Source organism: Danio rerio, chromosome 5, assembly GCF_049306965.1.
Source record: "Danio rerio strain Tuebingen ecotype United States chromosome 5, GRCz12tu, whole genome shotgun sequence".
NCBI classification, from domain to species: domain Eukaryota; kingdom Metazoa; phylum Chordata; class Actinopteri; order Cypriniformes; family Danionidae; genus Danio; species Danio rerio.
In genome coordinates, this window is record NC_133180.1 from 37,833,378 (window position 1) to 37,845,912 (window position 12,535).

Genomic DNA, 12,535 nt, shown 5'->3' on the forward strand with positions numbered 1-12,535 from the left:
GCTCATAGTGTCCCGCTCCTGTCCGGTCTTACCCAAGGGACACGCGCCTTTACCAACGCCAAAACTCTTGACCAAGAGCCAGCAACTTTTGTGCATATAGACATTTATTTGTTCTTTAACTCACATTAAGGGTCTATTATTGGATATTTAGAGCGATAGTAATGGTAGATTGGTAGTTAAACTTGGGCAAAAGTGTAAGCTTATTGAAGACAGCGAGTAGCGCGCGCGCGAGCATCTACAGGTGTTTGAGGAGCACAGACACGCGCCAGGCGCGAGCACAGACACGCGACCCCCGACCCGTAAAACAGCGTCGCAGAGAAAAAAGAGAGTGAGAGAGGGGTGAGAGAGGGAGGGAGAGAGAGAGCAATAGAGAGAGTGTGCGAGAGACGCGGCCGTCCCAAGAATGATGTCCTACATAAAGCAGCCCCATTATGCTGTGAACGGGTTAACACTGTCCGCCTCAGGAATGGACCTGCTCCACACCGCCGTCGGCTACCCAGGTCAGTTTATTCTCATTAATCATTAATGGTGTTTCTTTTAGACGTTTTATAATTTTTTTTTTGTGTCCAATGAACTGAAAAGAGAGGGGTAAAGCACAACTCAAGTATAACCTCGTTTTCCTTTCATTTGATATAATAACCTATCCGCATTTCCAATCTACAATTTAAGAAACGTGCATTTACTAAGCGATAGCTTGACCACATTAATTGCACTTGCTCACGTAATAACAAACGCACTGCCCACGTTCAAACAGAAATAAATTACGTAAGCACGAGCATTAAGTTTGGAAATACAAGGTTTGAGAATTTTTCGTAGTGCAATTTTATTACATACATTAAAAAAGTTAGCCTATCTTTTAGTTTTTTGCTTATTAGCTATACAAAATTACTTTTAGCCAATTATGAAGCCATTACAGATTTTAAATCTACAAAGTTGTTTTTCCCTATTGTTACAAGAAAATCTATCTATCTATCTATCTATCTATCTATCTATCTATCTATCTATCTATCTATCTATCTATCTATCTATCTATCTATCTATCTATCTATCTATCTATCTATCTATCTATCTATCTATCTATCTATCTATCTATCTATCAAACATTTTAATGACTTTAACAGGCTCTTATTAAAATGCTTAAAACTGATGCTGCACTCTACATGATGACAAGTGGGAAACCTCCTGAATTTGTTTTAAGCTGAGTGATTGTTCATATTTGTATGTACTGTATAGCCACTCCGAGGAAGCAGCGTCGAGAGCGCACCACCTTCACTCGCACCCAGCTGGACATTCTGGAAGCTTTGTTCACCAAAACACGCTATCCAGACATATTTATGAGAGAAGAGGTAGCTCTGAAAATCAACCTTCCCGAGTCCAGAGTTCAGGTGAGTCCTCTGATGTCTCTCACACATCCTTCTAAACACGTTCTCTTGTGTCTAGCAGAAACTCATGATGTCCATAAAGTTATGAATTTAATCTATCTATCTATCTATCTATCTATCTATCTATCTATCTATCTATCTATCTATCTATCTATCTATCTATCTATCTATCTATCTATCTATCTATCTATCTATCTATCCATCCATCCATCCATCCATCCATCCATCCATCCATCCATCCATCCATCCATTCATCCATTCATCCATCTAACACTTGGTTGCTGTAATTTAAATAATGTTGACTGTATACACATGCAACTAAGAATTCGAAAATAAGTGTGAATCTGATCTAATTTGTTAAATTGCACTTACTGAAAATGACAAAAACATTCACGATTAGTGTGACGATTAGGCCTGTTATTGGTTCAGATGACCACAGATAAGGCATGAGATGATAGTTTCTATAGTATATTCATTCCTTGATCTGCAATGAAATAAGCCAGCCATTTGGTTAAATTTCTAAACTAATTTTTAACACAAAAAAGTTTGTATTTTTATATTTTACCCAAATTTGTCTTAAAACAATCCATCAATAACTCCATTGTTTTTTTTCAGGTGTGGTTTAAGAACCGTCGTGCTAAATGCCGCCAGCAGCAGCAGCAGACCAGCGGTCAGCCCAAGCCCCGTCCCCCCAAAAAGAAGTCCTCCCCTCCCCCTGATCTGACCTCTGACCCTGGCACTAGCTCCTCGGTGGTGGCTGCCCCGACCCCGACCGTGCCCCCTAGTGTGAGCGCAGGCACAGCACCAGTTTCTGTATGGAGTCCCACTTCTCTTTCCCCCCTCCCTGATCCACTGTGTGGTTCAGGCACCCCCTGCGTGCAGCGTCCTGCTCCATATCCCATGAGCTACGGTCAGCCCTCTTCCTACAGCCAGGGCTATGGCTCTTCTCCTTACTTCAGCGGATTGGATTGCAGCCCGTACCTTTCTCCCATGACCACCCAGCTGTCAGCAAGTGGAGGCGCCCTCTCCCCCCTCACCGTGCCCTCCATGGGCGGCTCGCTCAGCCAGTCGCCCTCTCTCTCCTCCCAGGGATACAGCACTGCGTCGTTGGGCTTCAGTTCGGTAGACTGCCTTGACTACAAGGACCAGCAGGCCTGGAAGCTCAACTTCAGCACTGTGGACTGCCTCGACCACAAATTCCAGGTGCTGTAGAAAAGAAAGTGAGAGAGAGAGAGTGAAGCGCAAGAGGGAAGGAAAGATGCGTGAAGAAGAAATGATGCAGAACTATTGCCGGAGACATTGTGATGATGAACAGGACTGAATCAGCGTGATTCATGTGATCTTAGAGGTGAAAAAAGGAGCACCCATTTTGGAACAGGTGAAGACTGTTCCTCTGTAATCCAGATCTGCTCTGTGATTGGCTGAGATTGAAGGGACTCTTCAAGTCTACTGATCAGTCATCATTATTAACCATTTACCTCACACATGCACACACCATTGACTAACTTTCACAATGCATACACACAAACACACATTGGTATTAATGGTTTATAAGGACATGCCATTGGCATTATGTATTTTATACAGTTAAAACCATTTTTATATGACCCCACCCCTAAATCTGACCCTTCCAAGAAATCTGTGGCACATTTGAAATGTCAATTTAAGCATTTTGAATTACAAGGACATAAGAAATGTCCTCATAAACCACAGCAATGTTGTAATTCCTAGGTCATACCCATGTCATTATACATTTCTGTCCTTGTAAACCACAAAAACCAGTACACACAGAAACAAAGACATGCACATAACTGGAGGGGAATCTGTGTTTGTTTGTTTTTTTGCAGATACAGTTAGCTTATTGTTGGACAAAGTTGTTCTTTCTACTTTTTTCATGAGTTTGGTTTGGTTTGTCTGTACTGGGAGACATTAGGAGTTCTTGTGTCGTGCTTTTAGCTTGCTGTTATTTATGTATCGTTAAATTATGTTAACTTATAACAAATAATGTTGTTTTCTGTTAGTTTGAGTTAATCGTTACTAATTAAACTTCATTTAATGGCATCGTATGCATGCTATCGACATATGTTTTCTATTTGGGTGACCTTGTGTTGAAAAATGTTGGTGTTTACAAATGTCATTATGTTGCTTTGACTGAACACGTACAGAGGGGAGCTGAAGGTTTTCATTTTTAATTAGTATTACTATTCCATTAATTGTGGCTTTGTTTAACAACGTCTGTCTAACAAGAGTTGTCTGACTCGCTTCTTGTTGATTATGCAAGATAAAGTATCAATGTAATTAATAAAAAACATGGCTGGAAACCGCATAGCGAATGAATTGCTTGAGAAAATCTCTTAAAAAGGGTTGTACCATAAATAGTCTGTATCTGTTCCTCAAAGAGCAAGCATGGTAGTAATTACCATGGTTACTTGACTGCTGTTTACTTTCCTATATCTTTAGTCTAAAGGGATAGTTTGCCTAAATTGAAAATTTTACCACTATGTACTCTACCTGGGGTGTTTTCAAGTCTTTGAGTTTTTTTTTTATTCCGTTGAATGCAAAAATAGATGTTTTGAAGAAAGTAGAATTGACTTCCATAGTCAGGGGTGTCCAAACTCAGTCCTGGAAGGCAATTGTCCAGCTGAATTTAGCTCCAACACACCTGCCAGAAAGTTTCAAGTCAAAAGTAAGAGCTTGGTTCAGGTCTGATTAGGGTTGAAGTTAAACTCTCGAGGACACTGGCCCTCCAGGACCGAGTTTGGAAACCTCTGCTATAAGTCAACAGTTACAGGTTTACAACTTTCTTCAAATTACCTTCTTTTGTGTTCAACAGAATAAAAAATAACTTTAATGATGACAGAATTTTCAGTTTTGGGTAAACTATCTCTTGAAGTAAAACCATATAAAGACTGAAACGTGAAAGAAAAACTCTAATTATCAGAATACATGAATTTCTGGCTCTAATGGGGGACTTTGAGTTCTCACCAAAACAATTGCCATTTTAATCTGTAATAAACTTTAAATAAATTTAACCGAATAATCTGAAAGCAGATTTTTTTCAGACCCACTTGGGCTCTAGAAGCGTGCAGTGTAAAGACTGTCATTATTCCAGCATCATCTTCTGCTGGAGCGACAGTGACCTGCTGAGGTCGGACACACAGGTGGCCGCTCACAGGAGGCATCTGGGGGTCCAGAAGGTTGTTGCGATGCTGTTGTCTGGTAATCGTGTTGCTGTGATGGTGTGGTGTGGATTGCTCCGCCCATAGAGCCGGGTGTGTGGGGTTATTTTAGCCAATGACCCAGAGAGCACCTCAATCTCCTTACTGCCGACAGAACACTACCCTAAAGCAATTAAACAGGATTACCGAGCCTCCCTCTCTCTCTCTTTTTCCCTCCTCCACACCTCACCCTGCATCTCCTCCTGTTGACTTCAGATCTATCTATCTATCTATCTATCTATCTATCTATCTATCTATCTATCTATCTATCTATCTATCTATCTATCTATCTATCTATCTATCTATCTATCTATCTATCTATCTATCTATCTATCTATCTATCTATCTATCTATGACTGCTCCATCAGTCTACTGTTCAATCGGTCTTCACTCATGTATCTGATTCTCAAATTAGCTTAAACATTAGAAACTGTATTAGGAGTACAGTGGTTCTCTGAGGTTTCTTTGGACAACAGTCTCTAATAATGGCTTTGCCTTTTTTTTCTCCTAAACAATATTTAGTTCTGTTTCTTAATAATGTTGACCATTTCCAGAATATCTTACTATATCTAAACTAAAAGCATTTGAATATTTACTGGTTGTCACATTTCTGAAATAAAACATAAACTTTTTATAGTTACATTCATAAATGTAGTTTCAGCACACAAAACGGGGGTTTTTGTGATCTATAAAAAACAAACCTGATAGGAAATTGTGTGCAGCTCTCAGTGAATGTATTTTACAACTTAAATATTGACTTAATTAAACCACTTTAAATGATAATTTGAGGCATCATTCATAAAAAAAGAATATGTGTTATTAGTAGAAAAAAGACCCCAGCTGTTTTAAAACAAAATAGCAAGTGAGTGATATACATTAATCTATTTTTAAATGCTAATTGGTTTGGTATTTGGTTTTAAGTGCTCTAAATTTAATTAGGGAACAAATACAAAAAAAGTTATAAAGAAAGTTTGAATGCCCCCTATATATTACAATATGTCTGGTTTAATGTATAGCTTTTTCAGAGTAATGACAATACCAACTAAAATGTCAGTTTAACTATAGTTTGTATGGCAAAAAAAAAATTTCTTGTTTGTTTAGAAAAAGTTGGACTGACATTAAAATACTCAACTTAGGAATAACAGTGCAGTCTCATAACATTAATTCATACTTTATACTTTGCAACTATTCTTCAAAACACTAGGTTAGATTTGACCCATTTGCTGTTGGTTTTTAATTATACTCAAAAAATATATTTTAATATGCACAATTTTTTATATATTCAATATTAAAATGTAATAAAATTATATAGTACATTAGATAAGAAAATACAAATTTACGTCTACTTCCATGATTGGTGTACAAACAATAATAAGGTGTAAAAATATTTTACAAATAATTACAAAAAAACAGCCAGTTGTTAAGAAACTAATTTTATATAACTATATATATATATATATATATATATATATATATATATATATATATATATATATATATAGTGAAACATTTCAATAATCCTTTTTGTTTGTTTGTTTGTTTTACAATTTTACAATTAATTAAGAAAATAGGCAAATGGCAAATAATTAATAATTAGCCAAAATTCGGAAATGTACTTAAGTTAAATTCCAATTCTGAGTTTCTGTCTGAAAATAGTTGTTATTCCACTCTGTTCAGTGTATATATGCTCTTATAAAGCACTATATACATTTGCACACAACATGTATTGGTGATTGTAACCAAATGAAAAAGCAATGCTCTTTCTAAAGGGACTTACTCTCCATCTGTACGCTAATTACTTTTTATTTTACACTAGTTTAGCAGTCCACTTTCTCTTTTTCTTGTTTTCTGTATGAATTTCTCTTATAAAAATTGCTTTATGTAGACAGTGAAAGATAAGTTCTGTTACTCTGAACATACTGACATCTCTCTCTATCTCTCTCTCTGTGCCATCTTTCATGCCCTCTCTCTCTCCATCCAACCCCCCCACCACTCCTGAGTGCTTCATAATCCCACTCTGACCTGAATAAAACCACAAGCACTCATTACCAGGACCGTGTGTGTGTACAAGTGTGTGTGTCAGTGTGTGTATACAAGTGTGTGTGTACAAGTGCGTGTGTACACATGCACACAAATAATTATGTATGGGTCAAAAAGAACATTTTTAATTTTGAAAACTTAAACCTGCGGAGTATAAACATTTCTTTGTGTGAAACTTCTCTTAAAAGTAATTAAAAGGAATTGACACTAAAAGTAAAAAGACCCCAACCCCAGAAAACGACAAAAGAGTTGATTATTCTTTCTTCACTTCTCTATCTATCTATCTATCTATCTATCTATCTATCTATCTATCTATCTATCTATCTATCTATCTATCTATCTATCTATCTATCTATCTATCTATCTATCTATCTATCTATCTATCTATCTATCTATCTATCTATCTATCTATCTATCTATCTTTTAGTCAACTCTAGTTTCCTCTCCCCCTCCCCCTGTTTCTCCAGATATTAATCTCTTTCTCTCTGTGACAGATTGTCTGTAGTTCATGCAAGAAGACAAAAGGAGAAGCTGCTGAGCCTTCAATTCTAACAAACCACACACAACCCACAAACAAACGCACACACTTACACATAACCCACAATGTGGACACACATGCTATACTAGAAAAATACCCTCTTACCATGTTACACACTCATAGACTTGGAGCTATACACAACTGTGCACATGTTTCAGATAAAAGTCAAACACTTTAAGGAAAAAAACTACAATCACATTATAATCATAATCATAATAATCATATTCTTTTTGCTAAAAAAATATTACTTTTAGTTTATATTCTAAGTGTAAAGAAAACATTTGAAATATACTTTTAAAAATATTTATCTCTGATTTTATCAATTTTTGTCTGTAGATTTAGATTACAGTACTTAGTTTTGGTCACACTGTATATTATGTTTCCAGTAGTTTGCATTTACACAAAATAAAACACTTTCAGTTGTTAACAATCATAGTACATGTTTACTAATGCATTATTAGAATCCAAGATTGTAGTTTTTAACATTAGTTAAAGCACAGATGTAACAAAGACTAACGGTCAATGACTATTGTATTAACTAATGTAAATATGAATCAATTCTGCAATATTGTGAATTCATATAGGCAAATACTAAGTAAATAACAATGAACTAATAGGTAAAAACTAACAGTAATGATGAAACATGTAACCTCTTGTGTTTTTTCATTTATAATTTTAAGGTTTATATATACAGTTGAAGTCAGAATTATTAGCCCCCCTTTAATTTTTTTTCTTTTTTTTATATTTCACAAATTATTAATTTGTAAAAATTATTTAACAGATTAAGGAAACTTTCATAGTATGTCCGATAATATCTTTTCTCCTGAAGAAAGTCTTATTTTTTTTTTATTTTGGCTAGAATAAAAGCATTAAAAAAAACATTTTAAGGTCAAAATTGTTAGCCCCTTTAAGCTATAATTGTTTTTGAAAGTCTACAGCAGTGTTTCTCAAACTATTTTCACCAAGTACCACCATAATGACTGGTATTGAAATACATAGTAGGCCTAATTGAGCGGCTACAGCTTAATACAAAACTACAGATTAATACTTATTATTATGAATATTTATTATTGTCAGCCATTTTAAACATAATAAATAGTTTGAACAATAACACACTTACAGTTAAAAAGAAGATAAATAAAATGTCAACGTTTATATTAAAATGTGATTTTAAAAGTTCATTAAAAATGGCACTGTTCTTAAAAAGTTAAAAGAAAACTACTGTACGTACATGTAAAGTATCATACAGTAGTCTATCCATCAAAACCTGCAACTGTTACTTGGACCTCATAAATATAGGTTGTATGTCATAATATTCAAATATAACTCTGATAAATTTTTAAATATATGTTGCATGTATATATGTCTTATATGTATATCTTTAAAATCTAAACGTTAACTTGTATTTTAAATATATGACCTGGATTTACATATTTAAATTAGAAATTGTATCTGCTTACTGCTCGTTAGAGTAGGCTATGTGTGTCAGAGAAGCAAGTGATTAAACTATACCTGTAAACACTGATGTAAAAATAAGATACGCCCTAACAACCGTTACAATTATGGGGAGGAAAATAAACTCAAATGATAGAATACATAACAAACATTAGAAAAATTAAAATTAAATAAAAATTTTAGCCTATTAAAATCAATTTCCTTATTACATCATTGTTATCATACGCGTCAAAGGGTTAAAAGTGAGTTCCTTTTTTACTTAAATTGTTCAGCGATTCCTCTGTGTACCAATAGAAGAAAGCCTGCGTACCACTTGTGGTACATGTACCACAGTTTGAGAACCACTGGTCTACAGAATAATCCATCGATATACCATAACTTGCCTAATTACCAATATATATATATATTTCCCAAATGATGTAATATATATATACATATATATATATATATATATATATATATATATATATATATATATATATATATATATACACACACACACACATACACACACACACATACACATACAGTGCATCTGAAAAGTATTTTTAGTGCTTCACTTTTTCCACATTTTTTTATGTTACAGCCTTATTCCAAAATTGATTAAATTCATTTATTTTCTCAAAATTCTACAAACAATTCCCCATAATGACAATGTGAAAAAAGATTTTTTGCAAATAGTTGCAAATTTATTACAAATAAAAACCCTGAAAAATCACATGTACATCAGTATTCACTGACTTTGCTCAACAAATGTGTTGCTGCACATTTGTCAGCAATTACAGTCGCAAGTCTTTTTGAATATGATGCCACAAGCTTGGCACACCTGTCTTTGGGAATTTTTGCCCATTCTTCTTGCAGTACCTCTAAAACTCTATCAGGTTTTCTACCAGAACGCTGGAGCTCAGACAGAGTGACCATCGGGTTATTGATCACCTCCCTGACTAAGGCCCTTCTCCCTGATCACTCAGCTTAGATGGCTGGCCAGCTCTAGGAAGAGTCCTGGAGGTTCCAAACATCTTTCACTTACAGATGATGGAGGCTACTGTGCTCATTGGAACTTTCAGAGCAGCAGAAATGTTTCTGTAACCTTCTCCAGCCTTGTGCCTCCAGACAATCCTGTCTCGGAGGTCTATAGACAATTCCTTTGTCTTCATACTTGGTTTGTGCTGACATGCACTGTCAACCCTGGGACCTTATATAGACAGGTGTATGCCTTTTTAAATGATGTCCAAATCAACTGAATTGACCACAGGTGAACTCCAATTATGCTGCTGAAACATCTCAAGAATGATCAGTGGAAACAGAATGTACCCAAGCTCAATTTAGATCTTCACGACATGAAAACTTCTGTATATGTGATTTTTTCAGGTTTTTTATTTTTAATAAATTTGCAATCATTTAAAAAAAATGTTCACATTGTCATTATTGGGTATTGCGTGTAGAATTTTGAGGAAATAAATAAATTTAATTCATTAAAAAAGTGAAGCACTATGTATGAATACTTTCCTGATTTACTATATGGATATATATATATATATATATATATATATATATATATATATATATATATATATATATATATATATATATATATATATCTGCATGTGAAGTCAAAAGCTCACATATAAACATCCTAAAGACTTTTGATTGACTTTCTCTTCTTCTTCTTTTTAAATTTTTTTTCTTTTTTCTTTTTCTTTTTGTGTGAATCCACATGGGTCTTTCCTAATTATTTTACACTTGTCTTTGTTTTATTAATAAAGTGTATACTTCCGTTATTTCCTCCAATATACTGGAAGTGAAACGTGACTACAACATCTAAGGGGGCTCATTCTTGTAACATGACCTTATGACAGCATAAATATTATCTGTTCTAATTAATTATATTTTTAAAGAATATTTTTAATGATTAAAAATAAAATAATTGTGGAGTTTGACAATGAAGACATTGAAACCAGGCCTCACCAGGGCCTCGTAGCTCGTACTCACAGCAGTCCTTTACAATGCGGAATAACACATTCGGACATTCAGAAAAGATAACATTGCTCATGTCACAAAATAGCAAAGTTCTAAAAGGGCATGTTGAAATGAAGTGTTACAGTGTTTCATATCTGTACAACTGGAATAAAACATTGTGTCTAGGCTACTGCTAGACTAGTTAATGAAGTTAAGTCTGTGTAAACGGCTACATAAAGGGCTGCAGATTCAAATACAAGAAATATAAGCCTACTTTCACTATGAATAAATTTTCGACGATATTTAATAAATATATTTAGATTCTGGCCCTTTTTAGTGTTCATGAGCCAACTAGTAAATAACCTAATGTGTTATTTGTTAAGCTAGCATCCGTGGAAAGTTTAGGTTATGTGAATTACAACAAACCCCGGGTAGGGGATGCCATTAACCCCCATGTAAACAAGAGCTGCTTTGAATTTAACTAGTGTGAGTTCATTAAGCAATCATCATTGTGACAGTCGATAACAAACAGACTGTGATGTTAAATCGTCAACTGGTTGTGGGTCTTGGTGAGTGTGTGTAGTGTAGCCTACCTATGTCTCGCGGTTGTTGAATCCCGTAGGAAAGAAACAGCTCCCTCTACTGGTCCTGTGGTCATATAGAAAATACTTTAATAAAATATGAGATGACAAATTACCTTACTAACTTATAGTAAATGGTAGTGTTTTTCAGTCGTACAGCAGTAAATTGTATTATTGTACTGTATACATATATTTTGTGTCTGGAACTCAAAATGTAATGGAAATAAAGCATTTTTAACATTTTTGTTAACTATATATTTTTTTACACAGCCATAATTATAAAATTAATAGTAGTACTAGTAATAGTAGCAGTGGTAATTTGAGCATGGATTAAATAACATTTAATCAAAATAGCCCAATACACTGGATTAAATTATATAACCCAATGCATTGGGTTAAAATAGTTGGGAAGGTGCTATAATAACCAGTAGTTGGGTTATTTGTTGGGGTATTTAAACCCAACTATTTCAACTGAGTACACACTACACTTTTTAACGGATTAACTATCAATAGTATTTTCATGCTGCTATTTGAACAAGTATTGAATGTGCAAACTGCAGATACTTATCAGGCTTTTAAACATTTGGCTTAGATTCACTGCTGACACATTTACATTATTCTTGTAATGTCATTGTTTGGTTAATTCAGTGCATGAACGCACTGATTTGATTGGCAGTTATTTCTTCATAAACACCAGCCTAAACACAGATTTTTACTTAACCATCAGGTTGTGGCTCTGACTGACCGGAGTTTTATGCCTTTTAAAGCTTTTAATTTTGGAGGAAATCATTCATCAAGAGAAATTTGCAAGAAATTCCACAGCAAAATAACCAGTTTTATTACTTACTAATTTAGCATATTTCAAATTAATTGCACAATTGTTCAAATACGATAATGCTAATTAAAAAACAATGCAAAACACGGTGGCGCAGTGGTGGGTAGCCCGATCGCCTCACAGCAAGAAGTTCAAGCCCCAACTTGGTCAGTTGGCATTTCTGTGTGGAGTTTGCATGTTCTCCCTGTGAATTTCATCTGTGTGCTCCAGCTTCCTCCACAGTTTAGTGACATGTGGGACAGGTGAATTGAATAATCTAAATTGGCTGTAGTGTATCTGTGTGAACACAAGAGTGTATGGGTGTTTCCCAGTGCTGGGTTGCGGTTGGAAGGGCATGCGCTATGTAAAACATATGCTGGATAAGTTGGCGGTTCATTCCGTTGTGACGACCCCTGATTAATAAAGGGACTAAGTCGAAAAGAAATTGAATGAATAGACAAATCAATGTTTATACATTTAAAGGTCTTCAAATCTCATGTGCTTAGATCATGTGTGTGTGTGTGTGTAAATAAAACTCAGCGACAATG

General features: G+C 34.9%; 1 protein-coding gene across 1 annotated transcript; it reads left to right on the top strand.

The window, feature by feature from the left end:
* On the top strand, positions 1-3,703 carry crx (cone-rod homeobox). Its single transcript, NM_152940.1, is given in 3 exon segments — positions 1-500; positions 1,234-1,385; positions 1,998-3,703. Coding segments are annotated over 3 exon segments (846 nt in total). The 5' UTR covers positions 1-403; the 3' UTR covers positions 2,595-3,703.
* Positions 3,704-12,535: the final 8,832 nt, after the last annotated feature.